We start from the raw sequence: 22,425 nt of genomic DNA on the forward strand, positions 1-22,425 counted from the left end.
ACTTTGGGAGGCCGAGGCGGGCAGATCACGAGGTCAGGAGATCGAGATCATCCTGGCTAACATGGTGAAACCCTGTCTCTAGTAAAAATACAAAAAATTAGCCGGGCGTGGTGGCGGGTGCCTGTAGTCCCAGCTACTCGGGAGGCTGAGGCAGGAGAATGGCGTGAACCCGGGAGGCGGAGCTTGCAGTGAGCTGAGATTGCACCACTGCACTCCAGCCTGGATGACAGAACGGAGTCTCAAAAAATAAATAAATAAATAAATAAAAATTTAAAAATAAAAATACACATACAAAAATTAGCTGGGCGTGGTGGTGGGCACCTGTAATCCCTGCTACTCAAAAAGCTGAGAAAGGAGAATGGCTTGAACCCGGGAGATGGAGGCTGCAGTGAGCCAAGATAGCACCATTGTATTCCAGCCTGGGCGACAAGAGTGAAACTCTGTCTCAAAAAAAACAAGAAAAAAAATGTCATACATTTAATTTTTCAAATGTTTTGTCACATTTTCAAACGTGGGAAATAAGTTTAACATACTCTGTCCATTTCTTATAGGGACAGGTGCCTGGTGCTGCTCTTCCTAACCCTCTCAACATGCTAGGGCCTCAGGCCAGCCAGCTGCCTTGCCCTCCAGTGACACAGTCACCATTGCACCCAACACCGCCTCCTGCTTCCACGGCTGCTGGCATGCCATCTCTCCAGCACACAACACCACCTGGGATGACTCCTCCCCAGCCAGCAGCTGCCACTCAGCCATCAACTCCTGTGTCATCTTCTGGGCAGACTCCCACCCCGACTCCTGGCTCAGTGCCCAGTGCTACCCAAACGCAGAGCACCCCTACAGTCCAAGCAGCAGCCCAGGCCCAGGTGACCCCACAACCTCAAACCCCAGTTCAGCCCCCGTCTGTGGCTACCCCTCAGTCGTCGCAGCAACAGCCGACGCCTGTGCACGCCCAGCCTCCTGGCACACCGGTAAGCCTCTCTCTGTCTGCTGTTTTTGGGTCAAGACTCTTAGAAAATTATTTTCCCATAAAAATTGTCTGTCGGGCCAGGTGCAGTGGTTCACACCTGTAATTTCAGCACCTTGGGAGGACAAGGTGGGAGAATCACTTGAGCCCATGAGTTCAAGACCAACCTGGGCAACATAGTGAGACCTCGTCTCTACAAAAAAAAAAAATTTTAACTAGACAAGTGTGGTGGTGTGTGCCTGTAGTCCCAGCCACTCAGAAGGCTTAGGTGGGAAGATCACTTGAGCCTAGCAGGTGCAGGTTACAGTGAGCCAAGATCGCACCACTGTACTCCAGCCTGGGCTTCAGAGCGAGGCATTGTCATCTTTTGTTTGTTTACTTAAAACTCCATTGAGGCTGGGCACGGTGGTTCACGCCTGTAATCCCACCACTTTGGGAGGCTGAGGTGGGTGGATCACTGGAGGTCAGGAGTTCGAGACCAGCCTGGCCAAAATTGTGAAACCTTGTCTCCACAAAAATTCGCCAGGCATGATGGCGGCGGGTGCCTGTATTCCCAGCTACTCGGGAAGCTGAGGCGGGAGAATCGCCTGAGCCTAGGAGGCAGAAATTGTATTGAGCTGAGATCACGCCATTGCACTCCAGCCTAGGTGACAGAGCGAGACTCCGTCTCAAAAAAAAAAAAAAAAAAAACTCCATTGAGTAAGAATTTGCAAGCTAGGAATTCTTTTAGTGGTTCCTTCTTGTGATGTTCATTTACTCCCCCAGCACCCGTGTTCCTACCGTTCACACAGGCTGGATAACACTCTGGGTAGGCGCTTGATTTCCCTCCCTTCAGATGTGCTTAGACATTCATAATTCAGCCTTTTACCATACACGTTAACCACCGTATTGAAGGGAATTAATTTCAAAATATGAAGTTTCATGATTTAGCTAGAAAACTTCGAGAAAATAATTTTATATCAAAGTTTGAAAAGCTCTGCTATTTCCTCTGCCTTTGTGGCAAGACCTGAGTTGTGCCTCTGGCTGCTGTTACCTCCCTCTAGAACTCATTGCTACTTTAACCTCTGTTCTTCGGTTTCACAGAAGGGCACCTGCTGGATCAGTATTGAGAAGTCTTAACGGGAAATTGTAGGTTGCATGAGCAGCATAGTTGAAGATCATTTATGTTGCCTTGCTTACTGAAGTCAGTGCTTTTGGTTTTTTCACAGCTTTCCCAGGCAGCAGCCAGCATTGATAACAGGGTCCCTACCCCCTCCTCGGTGGCCAGTGCAGAAACCAATTCCCAGCAGCCAGGACCTGACGTACCTGTGCTGGAAATGAAGGCGGAGACCCAGACGGAGGACACTGAGCCCGATCCTGGTGAATCCAAAGGGGAGCCCAGGTCTGAGGTGGGTGCTGCTCCCTAGGAATGTGTTGATGGCTGTGTGTCGCAACTTCCCCCAGGTGTCCTTGGGCGAGGCTTGGAGCCTGCCATGGGTATCCCTGACTTTAGTTAAAATATTCTGGTTGAATGTGGGTTCAGAGTTCAGTATGTAGGAAACTGATTTAAAACAGCTTGGTTTTTTCATTTTTAAATATGAGGGGTGGGTTTATTCTGCCAGAAATGAAGAATACTGGCCTGTATTTGAAATATTTGAATCATCCAACAGCCTTTTATTTGATGTTCTCCATTCATTTCTAGTTCTGCAGAGGTAGACTACAGAAGGGGTGGTGGATTCATTTACTAATTAACCTATGACAGAAGCTGAAAACTGGCAGACCGTGGGCTGGATCCAGCCTGTAAATGTGTTTGGCCCACACAATACCTTAAAAATCAGGAAATTGCAAATAAAACTCTAGATTTCTGGCTTTTTTTGAAAAATGGGATGCTTTCAGCATTGTGCCTGCATCCCTGTGTGACAACAGTCTGGTTGTAAACACCAGCTGTGGCGGGTTCTCCAGTTAGCCACAGTCCCCAGTGCTCCTTCCTGTCTCATACCACACCTCCTGCCTCTGAAAAGGACTTTTGGTCCCTGCCCCAGCTTTCAAGGAGATTCTTATTCCAAATTAAGAAATATCTGTACGTGAAAAATCTGAGTATGTGCAATTTTTAAAGCACTTTTACATTTAAAAACTTTTAAATTAGGCTGGGCATTGTGGCTCATGCCTGTAATCCCAGCACTTTGGGAGGCCGAGGCGGGTGGATCACTTGAGGTCAGGAGTTTGAGACCAGCCTGGCCAACATGATGAAACCTCATCTCTACCAAAAATACAAAAAATTAGCCAAGCGTGGTGGCACGCACCTGTAATCCCAGCTACTCAGGAGGCTGAGGCAGGAGAATTGCTTGAACCCAGGAGGCGGAGGTTGCAGTGAGCCAAGATCATGCCACTGCACTCCAGCCTGGGTGTCAGACTCCATCTCAAAAAAAAAAAAAAAAAAAAAAAAAATCACTTTTAAATTTAGGACCATAATTGCACTGACTCTGTATTGAAGTGACTTAATGAACACCAAGTACTTTATTTCTTCTTCTGAAAGAGAAGAAGAATCATAAATGCAACTCTGACTAGAGGAAGGTTTTAACAAACCCATCTTAGGCTTGTAAGAGCCTTCCAGTGAGGCTGAGGTAACATAAAGGTGTTTAATATTTGTGTGTTATCTGTAATGTTTTTCTCAAGATGATGGAGGAGGATTTGCAAGGAGCTTCCCAAGTTAAAGAAGAAACAGACACAGCAGAGCAGAAATCAGAACCAATGGAAGTGGATGAAAAGAAACCTGAAGTGAAAGTAGAAGTTAAAGAGGAAGAAGAGAGTAGCACTAACGGCACAGCCTCTCAGTCAACATCTCCTTCGCAGCCACGCAAAAAAAGTAGGCTGTTTATTCATTACCTTATTAAACCATGCTGCTTTTCCACGGTGTTGGGATTCCATGTGGAGGATTAGAAGCTAAAGTAGAAACATAATTCTATCTGCCCTTTTACCTTTCTTGCCTGCCATTCCACAGACTTTCCCTTGCAGAAACACTGAGGCTGAGCAGGACCCCAGCCCTGTGCCTGTGGGGCTCATGGTAGGAGTGAGAGATGAGCTATGACTCTGAGGCCACCCTGGCTGCAGAGCTGTCTTCTGAGATGATGCTGGCAGGGGCCAGGGTTGAAATGTGTCTGGGTCCTTGAGCAGGCTAAGGAGCTTGGCTTTACTTATAAAAGTGTAAAGAACCAGTGACGTATGTGAGTGGGAAAATAACCAAAAAAGCCATAATTTAAGGAAAATTATCATTATGACAGCACAGGGGCGAGCTGGAGGCAGTTTTCTGCTGGTGCAGTGAGGAAGCTGAGCATGCAGAGTGAGGGGCAGGGTGGTGCCTAGGGACCCCATGTAGGGAGACATGGGGAGGGGTAGGTTAGGCAGCTTTGGGGTCTGAGATGTGTGGGATAAGCCCGCCTCACAGTGGAAATTGGATGGAATCCATTTGAGATGTATCCAAAGTAAAGAGATAACAGGGTATCAGAAAATTGTCAAGTGAACCTTAGAAATGGGAGTTGGGACTCAGAAAGTCCAAGGCTGCAGATGACACTTTTGGGAAAGATTGCAGAGAAATGTTAGAGACTGAGACCATGTTACTCTGCAGCTGGAAGGGGACCCTCGAGTGTGTGGAGTACAGTGAATCTTAGGGCTTTTTATGCTCTTAGAAATTGAGGGCCCCAGAGAGTTGTTGTTTGTGTGGATTATCTATCATTGCTTACTCTATTGGAAATTAAAATTGAGAAATTTGAGTACAGGGCTCACACCTGTAATCCCAGCACTTTGGGAGGCCTTGATGAGAGGTTTGCTTATGCCAGGAGTTCAAAACCAGCCTGAGCAACATAGCAAGACTCCATCTCTACAAAACTAAAATAAAATTAGCTAAGTGTGGTGGTGCATGCTACAGCGGAAGCAGCAGGATCGCCTGAGCCTATAAGTTTGAGGCTACAGTGAGCCCAGATCACATCACTGCACTCTAGCCTAGGAGACAAAGTAAGATTATTGTCTCCAAAAAAAGAGAAAAATTTGTAAATATTTAGTTCATTTAAAATAGTCTGTTACATGGCACCCATAGAAAACATTTATATGAAAAATAATTTTTCCAAAACAAAAATAAGAATAATGATGTTATTAAGGGCATCTGCCTCTGCATTTACTATGTTGTGATTGGTTATTTTGGTTGAAGTGTGTGAAGAAAATCCTGTAGTTGGTAAAGGGAGAAGTATTTTCATAGCCTTTTCAGCTGATTGTGGATAGTCTTTGATACTATACCAAAATTAAACCAGTGAAAGTTTCTTAAAGGTTATTTACGACATTGAACCAGAATCTGTAGCACTGGATATTTCATACTCTGTGACATTAGAATCCATTGATCCATCTTGTACTTGGAATGGATGGTTTGTGCTTGCATTATTTTTTTTTTTCAATTGACACTGAGTTCTGCAGATTTTCCATATGTTAACATATTTCACTATACAGTGTCAAAAAAAAAATCACATTTGTTAATACCACCATCAGTCTCTTCAAACAAGTCTTACCAACTTTGAAAAGCAGGGCGTGCGTGGTGGCTCACGCCTGTAATCTCAGCATTTTGGGAGGCTGAGGGGGAAAGTTTACTTGAGCCCAGGAATTCAGGGTCTATGATTGCACCACTGCACTCTAGCCTGGAGCTCAGGAGTTCAAGACCAGCCTAGGCAACATGGCGAAACCTAATCTCTATTTTAAAAAAAAAATAGCTGGGCATGGGTAGTGCATGCCTGTAGCTGCAGCTACTCAAGATGTTGAAGTGGGAGAATCACCTGAGCCTGGGAGGTCAAAGATGCAGTGATCCATGATCATGCCACTGTACTCCAGCCTGGGTGACAGAGTGAGGCCCTGTCTCAAAAAGTAATAGTAATAATAAATTTTCAGACGATGTCAAGCCCGTGTACAAGTTTTCCAAAACATTTGATTTTTTAATGAAAGTCCAGATTTTATCATTGGCAACAAATATTGTCAGTTGTCCTTGAAGTAACTGTCCCTCTTTGTTCATTTCTGAGAAAATGTCTGACATATAACTAGAGTTAGTAACTATAGCTTATCTCTCAGTCATTCTTGAAAGTTTTAAGGGGTCCATGAGGGCAAGCAGCTACTTCAGCTGTAAATTCTGACACTTGCACAAGTACTGCCTCCTAATGTGGCCACTGTGCATATGCAGCACACATCTTTTATTCTGTGTGATGAGATACACTGAATATTTCATCACACAGACTAAAAGACATGTACCAGGAGGCCAGGCGCGGTGGCTCACGCCTGTAATCCCAGCATTTTGGGAGGCCGAGGCGGGCAGATCACGAGGTCAGGAGATCAAGACCATCCTGGCTAACACCGTGAAACCCCGTCTCTACTAAACAAAATACAAAAAATTAGCCAGGCATGGTGGCGGGCGCTTGTAGTCCCAGTTACTTGGGAGACTGAAGCAGGAGAATGGCATGAACCCGGGAGGCAGAGCTTGCGGTGAGCCGAGATCGCGCCACTGCAGTCCAGCCTGGGCGACAGAGTGAGACTCCGTCTCAAAAAAAAAAAAAAAGGTGTACCAAAGGCTGAGCTTTAATACAAGGAATACTTCTTACCACCTCGTCAAGAATATTTTTTCAGCCAGGTGTGGTAGCTCACGTCTGTATTCTCAGCACTTTGAAAGGCCAAAGTGGGAGGATCACTTGAAGCCAGGAGTTCAAGACCAGCCTGAGCAACGTAGTAAGACCCTGTCTGTACAAAAAATTAAAAATTAGCCAAGTGTGGTGGTGCATGCCTGTAGTCCTGGCTACTCAGGAGGCTGGGGCAGCAGGATCACTTGAGCTCAGGGGTCCAAGGCTGCAGCAAGCTGTGATGGCACTGTTGGACTCCAACCTGGACAACAGAGCAAGGCCCTATCTCAAAAATAAATTAACTAAGAAATGAGTGGGCACAGTGGCTCCCACCTATAATCCCAGCTCTTTGGGAGGCCGAGACAGGAGGATCACTTACAGCCAGGAGTTCAAGACCAGCCTGGGCAATGTAGTAAGACCCTGTCTCTATAAAACAGTTTAAAAACTAGCCAGGTGTGGTAGTGCACCTGTGGTCCCAGTGGCTCAGAAGGTTGAGGTGGGACGATTGCTTGAGCCGAAGAGGTTGAGGCTGCAGTGAACCATGATTGTGCCAGTGCATTCTAGCCTGGATGAGAGAGTGAGACCCTGTCTCAAAAATAAAGAATATTTTTTCTTGGCTGGAAGCAGTGGCTCATGCCTGTAATCCAAGGACTTTGGGAGGCTAAGGCAGGAGGGATACTTGAGGCCAGGAGTTCAAAGCAGCCTGGGCAACATAGCAAGAACCCATCTCTACAAAAAAAAAAAAAAAATTTTTTAAACAAATTTTCTTAAGCATGGCTGGTATTTTTTTCTTGGGACTGTGCAGCAGCAGCAGCGTATGATAACAATAGAGTTTGATGATACTGGCTTTCTTTTCCTTTGCTTTTGCTTTTTAGCCGGGTGTGGCAGCATTCACCTGTAGTCCCAGCTACTCAGGAGGCTGAGGCAGGAGAATCACTTGAACCCAGGAGGCGGAGGTTGCAGTGAGCCGAGATCACGCCACTGGACTGCAGCCTGGGCAATGGAGTGAGACTCCATATCAAAAAAAAAAAGATTGCTTTTTCCCATCTGTGCAGATGTCTGACGTAGCGCAAAAGGCAAATGATGATCTAGTGTTGTAGAAGTTGTTTCAGGCCGGGCGTGGGGCTCACACCTGTAACCCCAGCACTTTGGGAGGCCGAGGCGGGCGGACCACCTGAGCTCAGGCGTTCCAGACCAGCCTGGCCAGCATGGTGAAACCCTGTCTCTACTAAAAATACAGAAATTAGTTGGGCGTGGTGGTGCATGCCTGTAATCCCAGCTACTTGGGAGGCTGAGGCAGAAGAATCACTTGAACCCAGGAGGCGGAGGTTGCAGTGAGCTGAGACCATGCCATTGCACTCCAGACTGGGCAACAAGAGAGAAACTTCATCTCAAAACAAAACAAAATTGTTTCAAGCTGGGCATTGGGGGGGGTCACACCTGCAATTCCAGCACTTTTGGAGGATCACTTGAGGGCCAGAGTTCAAGACCAGCCTGGGCAACATGGTGAGACCCTGTGTCTACAGAAAAAATAAAAATATAGCTGGTTGTGGCACGCTTATAGTCCTTGCTACTCATGAGGCAAAGTTAGGAGAGTTGCTTGAGCCTAGAAGGTCAAGGTTGCATGCAGTGAGCTGTGATTATATTGCTGTACTCCAGAAGACCTCGTCTCAAAAAAAAAAAAAAAAAAAGTTTCAGTTTTGATGAAATAATTTTCATCTTACAGTACATAGATAACTTGAGCACCTAAAATGTGACCAGGGTAGCTGGGCGCGGGGGCTCACGCCCATAATCCCAGCACTTTGGGAGGCCGAGGCAGGTGGATCACAAGTCAGGAGATTGAGACCATCCTGGCTAACACGGTGAAACCCCGTCTCTACTAAAAATACAAAAAATTAGCCGGGCGTGGTGGCAGGCGCCTGTAGTCCCAGCTACTCGGGAGGCTGAGGCAGGAGAATGGCGTGAACTCGGGAGGCAGAGCTTGCAGTGAGCCGAGATCGCACCACTGCACTCCAGCCTGGGCGACAGAGCAAGACTGTCTCAAAAAAAAAAAAAAAAAAGTGACCAGGGTGACCGAGGAACTGAGTTTTTATTTTTTGTAATATTATTCATTTGGTGAAATTTCTCATTTGGTGAAATTTCAGTAGTCACAGGGGCTGGGAACTGAGATATGAGACAGTTCATATAAGCCTCTCCAAGGGCTTGAGAGACGCATTTTTGGGAGCTGCTGGTGCGCTGCAGCAACCCTGCCGCGTGGAGCAGGTCCTCGGGCCAGAGGAGGAGTGCAGTTCACACACACTCCTGACTTCACTTCTGCACATATGGGATCTTCTTACAGAAAGGTGCTGGTAAAGACAGGAGTTTGAAAATGCTCTCCTCGGCCGGGTGCAGTGGCTCACGCCTGTACGAGATCGCACCACTGCGCTCCAGCCTGGGCAAGGGCGAAACTCCATCTCAAAAAAAAAAAGAGAGAGAGAAAATGCTCTCCTCAGCAGGGAATTTGAATAGTTATTTAATGAATGAATAAATGGTCAACCAAAGTGACCCTTGTTTCAGGCCCTGTCACTCCCAATTACCACTGGGGCGGTGACAGGGTCTAGAACAGGGTCTGCAGGCCTTCTCCGTGCAGAGGCCTGGTGTTCCATGCTGTGGGCTTTGTGCATCCTGAGGCCTCTGTTACCACTCCTCAGTGCTGCCACTGTGGTGCGGAGGCAGCTACAGATCCTATATGAATGAATGAGCATAGCTGTGCACCAATAAAGCTGTATTTTTGGAGACTAACACTTGAATTTTGTGTGATTTTCACATGTCATGAAATAATATTCTTTTCTTTTTTTTCTGCCAAACGTTAAAGAATGTGAAATCCATTGTTAGCTCTTGGGCCATACAGAAAAGCAAGCAGCTGGCGACATTTGGCCTGTTGGTCATAATTTGCCAGCCCCTCATTTAGAGAAATCAAAAGGCTATTCGTTACATAATTGTTTTCTTATAATGAGTTATTCAAAGACTACCAAATGCTACTTCATCTCTGCATAAAACAGAAGAAAGGAGTTAGTGTGAAGCAAGGATGTGTGTTTCTGATGCTTCTGAAGGGCACATCTGCACCCTAGACCAGGCCTTTGCACTTTCAAGTGCTGGGGACCGTGTGCTTGGGGAGTGCTGCATCTTGGGGTTTTTACCTGGTTGCCCAGACCTCAAGCCGCTATCGGAGGTCTGAAGCAGCCAGGTGCCCTAGAGAGGAGGTGGTGTCTGCGGAGGTTGGTCAAGAGTCTGGATCCTGGGCTCTGATGGGAATGAGCCCTGAGGCATGTTGTTGGTGCACCTGTTTTCATCTCTAAAGTGAGCCTGTTAAACAAATGGGGTTTTCCTTCAAATTTTAACTTTTGCTTTCACCAGTTAGGAATCAGATGGCGCTTTCTAGAATTTGTCAAGTTAGACCATCTCCACCCCACACAAAATTGATGGCAGACCCATGTACCTCATACTTGCCCCTTCCCAACTGGAACTTTAAATGTTTACCATATTTTAATCTGATTTTTAAATTACAGTTTCCCATTTATCTGTTGTAAGAAATCTTTGCAGCTGGGGGCGGTGGCTCACACCTGTAATCCCAGCACTTTGGGAGGCTGAGAAGAGCAGATCACCTGAGGTCGGGAGTTCGACACCAGCCTGACCAACATGGAGAAACCCAGTCTCTACTAAAAATACAAAATTAGCTGGGTGTGGTGGCACACGCCTGTAATGCCAACTACTCGGAAGGCCGAGGCAGGAGAATCGCTTGAACCCGGGAGGCGGAGGTTGCACTGAACTGAGTTCGTGCCATTGCACTCTAGCCTAGGCAACAAGAGCAAAACTCCATTTCAAAAAAAAAAAAATATTTTCAAGATACAAAAAACAGACCAGGCCCCAGTGGCTCACACCTATAATCTTAATTGCTTTGAGAGGCTGGAATCACTTGAGGCCAAGAGTTCAATACCACCAGCCTGGGCAACATACTAATACCACAAGATCACTTGAGCCCAGGAGTTAGTGGATGCAGTGGCTATGATGGCGCCACATTGCACTCCAGCCTGGGCGACAGAGCAGGACTCTGTCTCTGAAAATATAAAATGAGCTGGCCATGATGGCTAGGCACAGTGGCTCGTGCCTGTAATCCTAGCACTTTAGAAGGCCAGGGCAGGTGGATCATTTGAGGTCGGGAGTTTGAGACCAGCCTGGCCAACATGGTGAAACCCCATCTCTACTAAAAATACAAAAATCAGCTGGGCGTGGTGGTGGGCACCTGTAATTCCAGCTACTCAGGAGGCTGATGCAGGAGAATCGCTTGAACCCAGGAGGCAGAGGTTGCTGTGAGCCAAGATCGTATCACTGCACTCCAGCCTGGGTGAGAGAGCAAGACTCTGTCTCAGAAAAACCTGGGCATGATAGCTCAATGCCCGTAACCTCAGCACTTTGGAAGGCTGAGGCAGGGGGGAACGCTTGAGCTCAGGAGTTCAAGACCAGCCTGGACAACATAGTGAGACCTCATCTCCACAAAAAAATTTAAAAATGAGTCAGGCATGGTAGCACACACCTGTAGTCCCAGTTACTCCCGAGACTGAGGCAGGAGGATGACTTGAACCTGGGAGGTTGAAGCTGCAGTGAGCTGAGATGATGCCAGTGTCCCCCAACCTGGGCAACAGAGTGAGACTTTGTCTCAAAAATAATAAATTAAAAATTACAAGAACACAAAGAAAAAAGTACGTGTCACTTGTAAGCTAAGGCATCAGAACGCCTGAGACATCTTTGCCTCCAGTTTCTTCTCTGTGTGAGTGAACATGAGCCAGGTGGGGTCATGACACGCTGACTGCTGACTGGCCGGCCTCCCACACTGAGCAGCTTCCCCGGCACCTGTTCCCATACTCATTGAGGGTTTGTATGAATGTACCATCTTGAATGTATTTGGCAGCCAGTATTTATGTTTGTATTAGTGACAATAGAAAATGTAGTAGGCAGTGAGGTGGCTGAGGGGTTGGAGAAATTGGCATTAGTAAATGTGGGAGTAGCAATATGGAACTTTTTATTAAAATGCTTTATTTTGTATCTCTATTACTGTTTACGTTTATGAGATTCAAAACCATTTGTCTCTAGTGGCCTGAATTTAATTTAGCCAAGAATAAAAAGACTTTCCTCAGAGGATCTTTTAAGGTCCCTTCCAATGAAATGACTTTTTTTTTTTTTTTTTTTTTGAGACAGAGTTTTGCTCTCGTTGCCCAAGCAGTGGCGCCATCTCGGCTCACTGCAGCCTCCATCTCCTGGGTTCAAGCGATTCTCCTGTCTCAGCCTCTCGAGTAGCTGGGCTTGTAGGCCCCTCCCACACACACGGCTAATTTTGTGTTTTTAGTAGAGACAAGGTTTCACTACATTGGTCAGGCTGGTCTTGAACTCCTGACCTCAGGTGATCTGCCTGCCTCAGTCTCTCAAAGTGCTGGGATTACAGATGTGAGCCACCACGCCCAGCCTGAAATGGCTTTATTTGCCACCCAGTTTGATGAATGAGACAGATTTGGGAGTTAGCTTTACTTTCTTTTTCAGCAAGTTTTTAAATGTTGGAAACCTTTCATAGAAGATGCAAACTTCTCGTTGTATTTTGCCTCTCAACCTGAACGCAGTTCTGACACTAGTGTGTTTTCAGAAGCTTTAGTCCTTATGGTGACGGACGAGAGCCCCTCGAGTGCCTTAGGAGCATCATGGTTGGGACGTCACAGCAGCCAGGATTCCGTTTTAAATGTGAGGTAGGAGGGATCTGAGCACCTTTTACAGAGTGTCTTTTCTTGATGTTTTCTCTGCAGTCTTTAAACCAGAGGAGTTACGCCAGGCCCTGATGCCGACCCTAGAAGCACTGTATCGACAGGACCCAGAGTCATTACCTTTCCGGCAGCCTGTAGATCCCCAGCTCCTTGGAATTCCAGTAAGTTAATTCGTAAAATTAGATTACAACTTTGCTGGTGTGACTTTTGAGTGTCCGTTGTTTTATCCCTTGAAATTAGATTAAATAATCCCCCTGCCTTGAAGATTGTTCTCCTAATATAAAAAACTGTTGTCTGTTAACAGTTATCAATGAAAGTGTTTATTTTGTTTGATTTCACTTGTTCATGAAGCCCCGGTCCTTGGAGGGGTGCACTGAAGCAAGGGAAGCACATGCCCCTGAGACTTCACTTTATATTTGGATCCTTGTGTCACTTTTGTCTGAAAGAATTTATGAACATCAACTGTAAAAAAATATTTAGGCTTCTCTCTTTTATATTCCTGGATAGCCTTGCAAAGGCCATGGGGACCCAGCAGATTCTATGTAGCAGTAATTACTAGCTTTGTGTTTATATTTGTCTTGGAATTTCATTTTGCTTGCCAGGATCAAGAGTGAATATCTAGAAATATACACTGTTTGATAAACTGGTTCACTATTTTAATTCAGTGGATTAAAGATCTATTTTTAAAATTTTCTGTTAGAAGTATCTTTTAACAATTTTTCTTTATCTTTGCCTTTGAAGTATTATAATGCGATCATACCTGAAAATACTAATTGTGGCCGGGCGCGGTGGCTCAAGCCTGTAATCCCAGCACTTTGGGAGGCCGAGACGGGCGGATCACGAGGTCAGGAGATCGAGACCATCCTGGCTAACACGGTGAAACCCCGTCTCTACTAAAAATACAAGAAAATTAGCCGGGCGAGGTGGTGGGCGCCTGTAGTCCCAGCTACTTGGGAGGCTGAGGCAGGAGAATGGCGTGAACCCGGGGGGGCGGAGCTTGCAGTGAGCCGAGATCGCGCCACTGCACTCCAGCCTGGGGCACAGAGCAAGACTCCGTCTCAAAAAAAAAAAAAAAAAAAAAAGAAAATACTAATTGTACTTTTAGTGAGTAAAGTTAGTTGCATCAGAGGTTATTTTCTTTTCATTTCCCATTTCTTACTGTTGGGAATGGAAGTTATTTTGGTACTTTCTGTTTCTATTATTTTAAAACAAAGCTGCCAGATATGACTGGCATTTGGATGTTGGGGAATTCCCTGAGACCATTGTTTTTTTTAAAAGGATTATTTTGACATCGTAAAGAATCCCATGGACCTCTCCACCATCAAGCGGAAGCTGGACACAGGGCAGTACCAAGAGCCCTGGCAGTACGTGGACGACGTCTGGCTCATGTTCAACAATGCCTGGCTCTATAATCGCAAGACATCCCGAGTCTATAAGTTTTGCAGTAAGCTTGCAGAGGTCTTTGAGCAGGAAATTGACCCAGTCATGCAGTCCCTTGGATATTGCTGTGGACGCAAGGTACAGTTTTAAGTTTTTCCAGAAAGTGAATTTTCCTAGTTAATCCAGCCAGAAGGGTGTTACAGTAATAGGAGACCACACCTGTGTACTGGGAGTGCATATGTGCAGTCTGCTCTCTGGTGACACAGTTGATGCCTGAAGTGATGTGATGGGTGATCAGAGCTGGGTGTATAGGCACTTACTGAGGGAGGCCATGAGGAAGCATTTCTGGCTGCCCCTCTGCCCGTGGTACCTGTCTGTAATAAATGTTTCTTAGAGCCAGTTGTATCACATGCTATCTCAAAATGTCTTTAAAGCTACTAAAATTGTTAGAAAACTATCTAATATACCAACAGAGATAATTTACTAGTCTCTATAGTAGACTAGGACATTATAGGACAGTGAATGGAATGTATTTTTATATAAAAGTATTTCTCCTTTATTTTTGCAGTATGAGTTTTCCCCACAGACTTTGTGCTGCTATGGGAAGCAGCTGTGTACCATTCCTCGCGATGCTGCCTACTACAGCTATCAGAATAGGTAAGTGTCAAGCAGCATCCTGTATTATGTCTTAGGGCAAGGCACGTTCATCTGGTTATAGTCTGTGTACATTATTTCTTTCCTGAAGTTCCAATAAAAAGTGGTCCAATTTCAGGCCGGGTGTGGTGGTTCACACCTGTAATCCCAGCACTTTGGGAGGCTGAGGTGGGAGGATCGCTTGAGCCCAGGAGTTACGTTATCAGCCTTGGCAACATAGTGAGACCCCCATCTCTATTTGAAAAAAAGAAAAGTAGCTCGATTTCAGTGTCTTGTTAGTCACACGGATAGGCCCATGGCCTCTTAGTTATAAAGCATACTTTTATAGTGTAAAAACTGTAACCTCTGAGTCAAGTCTTGCCGTACTACTTAATTAGGTACGTTCTTTCTTCAGCCATGCCTGTTCTAAAACGCAACCCTAGAAGCAAGCGTCTGAAGTTGAGAGTAACTCTGATAAAGGTTGGCATGCCTTTTTTAAGATGTTCATAGAGTAGAAAATGTGGATTTTACTATTCTGCCTGCAAATATTTGCCTGGGTAATTTGGCCAGGTCAGTCTCGTGGAAAGACTTGCACAAGTGCTACTTCCTTTGAGGCAGAGGAAAAGGGTCCATGATCTTTATTTTTAAATTTGACACTAGCAGCATGATACAAAATGAGATCTGGTGTTTTAATTGAGTTCAAGAATCACCCTCCTATTATAAGATGGCCATTTCAGGATTTTGTGAGTGGTGGATCTGCTTAAGAAATACTTGCCATTCTTTTGGAATATGAAGATGGCTAAAGAATAGATCTCCTGTCTTAAAATAGATGGAGAATGAAAACAGTATTTTTTGTTGTGGTTTCCCACACAAATACACCTTGCGTAGTTTTGGGGTTGTTTGAGAAGTCAGCTTATCTGTACCGCAGCGTGTAAGTGTCCATGTGCGGCTGCAGTGTAAGCACACCATGCGTGGAGGCACAGGTCAGGAATCTTGCTCAAACTGTGACGTTGCCTCCATTTTATGAGCCAGCAGCTGGATTCTCTGTGGCCAAGATAGAGCTTTGTGCCTGTTCTTTGTCTTTAGGTTCAAGTATTAACTGTCAACACTGGAGTTTGGCGTTTTTTATTATTTCATTCTCGTTTGGATGCAGTAATTATGTCCTATACTTCAAAGAAGACAGAAGCCTTTTTGTTATTTGTTCACAGGCCTGAAAATGTTGGAATTTTGTGGTTGTTTTAATTCTTCTATGTTTTTTAAAAAACCATATTCAAGATAAGTAATAACTCCCATCAAAATCCTGTATTTTAAAAAATCCTTTTGACACAAAAATGTCTCTAAAAAAAGGTTCCTAAGCCTTTTCTATTAGGAATAAGCCTGGCCTGCTTATTCCTATTACTGTTCAGTGTAGTGAAACACCAGTGCAAGGGAGAAGGGCAGACCCTAAACTGCATCTCTGCTGGAAGTGCAGCCTGTGCAATTGTCCTGCTGAAAATAGTTTAACATTCGGAGTCTGATTTCCATCTCAACTTCCCCTTTATCAATAGAAACATTTTATGATCAAGTTTAAAATGATACCATTGCCCCTTCCTAATGGAATCTCTCCCATAGTGACTTGCTGCTCTTCTGGAAGTTCTGGCCACTCCTTTTACAGTTTTAGCCCCATGACTTCAGCACACCCCATGATGTATTAATGTATTAAGCTTAGCTTTGTCCATGATACAAACAATAGCGTCTTCCCTCGCAGCCTCATTTTGTCAAGTCCCCAATGATGAAATAATGAATAGGAATGCACTTTAAAAACCATTTGTGCCAAGCAAAATAAAGTTAATGATATCTTAAGAGAAAGGTTGATATTAACTATACCCAGAAAAATGCCACCCCTGCTACGTTGCCCAACACAGTTTTGGTCTATAAGAAAGGTAGATTGTTTACCACTCTCTCTAAAGTGTTGTGGGGCCTGTCCCTGGGTCTGTTGGAACCCTGCCTTTGCTGATTTGCACAGATTTTGGTCTTTTACATTGAGAGCAATTAAAGTTAAATGGAATTGGTAGGATCAAAGAGTCATTGATGGCGTATAAACACAGGACCATCTTGAAAGTTCTGAAAAGTCTTATTTCTGTATAGAACTTCATTTTTACTGGGCACTTAGAACAATAAAAAATCCTACAGACCATTTAAACAAGTGAAACCCTAATATATAAGTGAGCGTATGGTTACGTTTTCACTTGTTTTCATACTTTGCAAATTTGAAAGTAACTCATGTTGGAAGAACTGTTCTTTAGCTTTCCCAGTTAGTATCTATAGATAATATAAATATTATCTATAGATATTCCCAGTTATTCATATGTACTGATATGGTACTTAAAACAATCTGCATTTGAAAACTTACTCCATATATTAAATTACCCTTACAGATAAACTATGCAGTTACATTGTACTAACTTTAGCAACCCTGAAATGCATCATTACTGGATTATGTGAAGTATTTCTCCTTTGCAATTCCATATTCATCAAGCTGCTTCCTTCACACCAGGCAAAATGTCATCTGGGTGCTTAAGTTGAAAAGCAAATTTCTAAATCTTTATGTGTTTCCAGGGAGAATAAAGTGTGGACTAGGTAAGAAGGTAGGGGCAGTCTGGCAATAACATCTAGCATTCACTGACTGCCAGGGTTGCTCTAGCTGATTTTACTAGTTGGGGGTGACTGCTGTCTGTTCTGTGTGCTTTCTTCATCTCTCAGAACAGTAATAAAGTGAAGCCACGGGCCCCTCTTCCTCCCCTTGTTAAACATGAACAGGCTAAATTGTCCATTTCTCCAGCAGTTTTGGGGCAGACGAGGAGTCTGTTGAGATGCTTTGCCTCCCCTGTTCTGATCCTTGGATTTTCCAGGATGAGAGTCAGTCATACAGGAAGAGCCTCAGTTTCCCAGCCACCGCAAGGGTTGCCATTCCACCACCAGTGTCTCCCTCTGTGTCACTTTCCTCGGTGGGAAAAGATGGGTTTATGGTCCTTGTTTCCTGGATGTTGCTGGACTTGCTGTCCTTGAATAGAAGCAAAGAATTTCTCCAGGATTTTAAAACCATTTAGACTCACCTGTGATTACGATGGGAGTTTCATTTCAGAATGTCTTGAACCGTCCCTTCTAGCTGGCCATAGTGCTGTGTGTTTGATTGTAACATGAATGGAGCACTCAATTTGGAGTTTTACTTATAAAAGGGAAGTATTGGGGATTGAGGGAATGTCTTTTTTGCATATCGTTTTGGTTGCCACTGAATTGGTTTATAGTTTCCGTACTTTAATTCCTTCTTGCCAGTGATGACCATGCCCTCCTGCACATGGAAGTTCTTCTCCATACAGGATTTTAGGATATTTACAAAATAGTGAATGGCCAGAATATTGCTGTAGTTCATTCAGGAAAAAAAAAATACATATTTAAAGAAAAACATTAATCTGCCTGTTCCCTGTCAGAGTTTTAAATCCTGACATAATTTATTAGTTGAGTTAGTCCCAAATAAATTAGTCCCAGCAAGAAACGTTCATTAATCCAGTGAATCTGTCATGTTCCTCATCAACCAAACGCAAAAAAAATGGCTCATCTTGAGATGTTGTGCATGCTCTGAAGTTGTATGCTTTAAAATGTGCTGTGTGTGTGGGGTTAGTGAAATACAGCAGACAAAATGCTCAGTATATTGAATTAAGATTAGATTTGGGACTTGTGGGGGACCTGTCCTAGTGGTGGTGAACTGGCCACACGGTGGCCCACACCTCAGTCTCCTGTAGCCGTGTGAATGCGCAAGTGAGTGAGACTGCAGCTGTCGTGTCCCGTTCTGCACTTGGTGGTTCAGCCTGGCGCTCGAGTCCTGTCGCACTGTTTTTAATACTAATCCTTCCTGGCATCTCGTAGACATAGTTTTGAGCACTAAACCGCATTTGTGCTGCCGTTGCTACCTGACACTCATTCTTCTCGCTTGTGTGATCCACCTCCGCCCGCTTGTTTATTTTTACGGTATTCTTGTGTACTCGTGTCGTTTTATGCAGCATCAGCCTGCATTTCTGTTGATTTCTCATTTATGTTCTTTCCAAACATTTAGTAGTTTTTATTTTAATTGTTCGTATTTGATAGCTTGAGCCCAGGCTCTATATTGTCTTACAAGAAATTGGGGTGATGGATAATTTCTCAAATGCAGATTGTTCTTTAAAGATTAACTCTAAATTCACTTAACTTGGATTGCCCCCAAGTCAGTACAGTCATTGGCTAAGTCTCTCCGATTGATGGATGATTGGTCCCAGTACCAAAAATGTCACATCAAAGCTTAGAATTGAATTTTCAAAGATTGTTCATGGATTTACATATATTGTATTTCTTATACAATATATCACATTTCTTACTCTGTATATTCATATTGATAAATGGGTGGAAAGTCTTTGACCCTGACTGCATTTATGTTAAATGTTTGTCTAGAATATGGATTTGGTTTCATTTGTATTGTAACACAATTAACTGAATGATTAACATGAAAAAAAAAAAAAAAACCAGGAAAAAATTAAAATCAGTTCTGGGTGCTCAGCATTTTCATGCATTTAAAGATCTGGCTTAATACCGGAAATAAAATCTCTGAATTGCTGTCAAGCATAAATTTTCCATTTTGAAAAATAAAGCTATTTCAGTGTAAATTGCTTTTTTAAGGCCTTTTGTCAGACTGTTTTGTTCAAGTAAATTTTTCCATCTCAAACCCTAGAGTTATATTTGACTTTCTCTGAGTAAGAACAAAATTCAGATTCCTAAATTTGGGCTCCATGCAATTCTAGTATTAACAACTCCTTGAAAACATTTGCCTCTTGGAGCCGGACCGAGCCTGTCGTTGTTAGTGATGATGGCCTGTGATGTGTGCAATGAGACCGAATGCTAATCAATGCTTTGCCTTGGCTTTCTGCTCTGTGTTGTCTTGGTGTCTGCGTCTTACCTCTGTGTCTGTGCTATTTGTTCCCTTCCTTGTTCTCTAATCCTGCCTTTCCCCACCTGCCCCCTGTTCCTTTCATTGTCCTCACTGACCCATCAATCAACCAACAACGCCCCCCCTTCGTCGTGGTGCTCTGCCCTGCTCTGATTGGTGGCTTCGTTGCTTGGGTGGCTGTGTGTTATGATGGACCAGTTCACCCAAGTATGGCCTTCTTGCTGACAGGTATCATTTCTGTGAGAAGTGTTTCACAGAGATCCAGGGCGAGAATGTGACCCTGGGTGACGACCCTTCACAGCCCCAGACGTAAGTACCGTCCTGTCATTTTTTCTGGGGTGAGGGAGGGTGACCTTAAATTGTTTTTTCCTCTTACCAATGACTGTAAGGAAAGTACCACTGCCATTTTGACTTTCATGCAATGTTTTTTGGTTTTTTGTTTTTGAGACAGGTTTTCATTCTGTCACCTGAGTGGTGTGCAGTGGCACTATCTCAACTCGTTCAAGCAATCCTCCTTTCTCAGCCTCTCAAGTAGCTGGGATTACAGGGGCACGCCACCATACCCAGCTAATTTTTTGTATTTTTTGTAGAGACGAGGTCTCGCCATGTTGCCCAAGCTGGTCTTAAACTCCTACACTGAAGCACAATCCACCTGCCTGGGCCTTCCAGAGTGCTGAGATTACAGTGTGTAGTGTTGTGGGGTTTGTTTCATATTAATTATGCTCACATTTAATTTGAATATGTGTATACATACACATTTACACTGAAAAATGTGTTTTGGCTGAACCACAGTGCCACTTCTGCCTTTATCATTCAAGGCAGTGGTACTATGGCTTACCACTGTAGACCACTGCTCTCTCTTGACCTTGGTTTGTCTTTTCTTCTAAAATAATTGGTTTTTCCTAGTTGTTGTCAACTTCCATTTTGGGGAATTATAAATTTTCTTTATTTTAATTTTTATTTTTTTAAATGGGGTCTCACTGTGTTACCCAGGCTGGTCTCGAGCTCTTGGCCTCAAGCAGTCCTCCTGCCTTGGCCTTCCGAAGTGCTGGGACCACCATGCCCGACCATGTAAATTTTCAGTTATACCTGAGAAACCAGGTAGCCCCATTAACAGAACTGGCAGTAGCAAAAAATGAGTTTGGTGTACATGCCCTGCCCTTTACATTTAGTTTATCTCTACTTAAACCTCCATCCTTTCAGTTGCTGAGCTCTAATGCAGATTAATGGATTCCAGTACCCCATTTTTTGGCCTAAAGTATAAATGTGTCTCCTTCCCTCACTAGTGCTTTCTTTACCTATTGTTTATCGGCTCCAAAGTGGACAGGTATGACTTTGTTAGTTCATTCCTGCACAGGATTAAACTTTTATTTCCAGTATTTATTATCCAGCAGTTACCTTCGAGTGATAGAATGGCGTGTGTGTGGCAAGAAAAAGCAAATGCACAAATTGTGTTATCAACTCATTTCTATGCTTGAAATGTCTAAAAACCTGCCAGCCACCCACCGCATCTGCCCAGGTCTACCGTTCCCTCTTTTCGTCAGACTGAGTTCCCTAGTCTTCCATGATTCCTAGCACCCTACCCACAGTGTGACTTCCCCCAACAGAAAGGAAGGCTTTGCCACAAGAGCGGTTTCCAAGCAGTGTAGGCACTTACGCTTTGCCATTTTCTTTGTTCAAATGCAGGAAAAAACCTAACTTGTAAGACATACAAACCAAAGTGACTGAAATTCTACATTTTTAATTTATTTCCCTTGTCATCTTAATTCTCTTTAGTTGTGTGATTAATAATTGGATTGTTGCTTGAGCAACATAGTGAGACCCCCATCTCTACAAAAAATGAAAAAAACTTAACAGGTCGTGGTGGTTTGTATCTGTAGTCCCAGCTACTTAGAACCGGGGTGAGTTTGAATTCAGTCTGGGCAACATAATGAGACCCCCATCTCCACAAAAAATCAAAAAATTAGCCAGTCGTGGTGGTGCATTCCTATAGTCCCAGCTACCCAGGAGGATCACTTGAGCCTTGGAGGTTAAGGCTGCAGTGAGCCATGATCGCGGCACTGCACTCCAGCCTGAGCAGCAGAGCAAGACCCTGTCTCTGAAAAAAAAGAAAGAAAAGAAAAGAAATGGTAGTGGAATATGTGGAAAAAGAAATTGTAGTGTTCTGAGAAATTAAATTTTCTGTTCATTCCGTTATTATATGTACTTGAGATTTTAAAGGACCATCATGTCTTTTTGTTTGAAGAACTAGTTACAAAATCACATTCCAGAGACCCTATAGTTTATACTCAGCAGATAAATTTTAGTTAATACAACATGTTTTCTTTTTTTTTAAAACAAGGACAATTTCAAAGGATCAGTTTGAAAAGAAGAAAAATGATACCTTAGACCCCGAACCGTAAGTATATAGCTATTTCTTTTTTACTTTTAATTTTGGTATGAAATTGGTAAAGTTACTCCTTATGGAGTGCGTTGTGGGTAAAAACATTGGGAAGATGTTGCAGTAAGTGGAATTTCTTGTGTGAGGTTATCTTTTAGATATAGATTCTTTTTAAACTTAAACAAAATATGTATGTTTCTGTAACATGTTCTCTAATTACTGGATTTTAACAATGATAAAATTAAATAGATGTTTCAGTTCTATGAAAACCTCTCTAATAATTTGGTCATGGGTGTCTTTAAGAAGCCATTTAGGGGCCGGGCGCGGTGGCTCAAGCCTGTAATCCCAGCACTTTGGGAGGCCGAGACGGGCGGATCACAAGGTCAGGAGATCGAGACCATCCTGGCTAACACGGTGAAACCCCGTCTCTACTAAAAAAATACAAAAAACTAGCCGGGCGAGGTGGTGGGCGCCTGTAGTCCCAGCTACTCAGGAGGCTGAGGCAGGAGAATGGCGTGAACCCGGGAGGCGGAGCTTGCAGTGAGCTGAGATCTGGCCACAGCACTCCAGCCTGGGCGACAGAGCCAGACTCCGTCTCAAAAAAAAAAAAAAAAAAAAACAAAGAAGCCATTTAGTGTGAATCTTTAGAGACCAAAGGTAGGAATATTTGGTGGGATAGTACTAGTAGTATCATTTAA

At 43.9% G+C, this 22,425-nt stretch overlaps 1 protein-coding gene across 2 annotated transcripts in view; it reads left to right on the top strand.

Moving 5' to 3' along the window:
* CREBBP (CREB binding protein) overlaps positions 1–22,425 on the top strand; it is a 155,545-nt gene that overhangs the window by 106,555 nt on the left and 26,565 nt on the right. For both annotated transcript variants that reach the window (XM_025370196.1, XM_025370197.1), the window contains 8 exons: positions 552–968; positions 2,173–2,352; positions 3,620–3,809; positions 12,420–12,538; positions 13,656–13,895; positions 14,326–14,414; positions 19,576–19,656; positions 21,689–21,745. In XM_025370196.1, the coding sequence (XP_025225981.1) occupies positions 552–968; positions 2,173–2,352; positions 3,620–3,809; positions 12,420–12,538; positions 13,656–13,895; positions 14,326–14,414; positions 19,576–19,656; positions 21,689–21,745 (1,373 nt within the window). The remainder of the gene's footprint in view (positions 1–551; positions 969–2,172; positions 2,353–3,619; positions 3,810–12,419; positions 12,539–13,655; positions 13,896–14,325; positions 14,415–19,575; positions 19,657–21,688; positions 21,746–22,425) is intronic.

Source organism: Theropithecus gelada, chromosome 20, assembly GCF_003255815.1.
Source record: "Theropithecus gelada isolate Dixy chromosome 20, Tgel_1.0, whole genome shotgun sequence".
Lineage (NCBI taxonomy): Eukaryota > Metazoa > Chordata > Mammalia > Primates > Cercopithecidae > Theropithecus > Theropithecus gelada.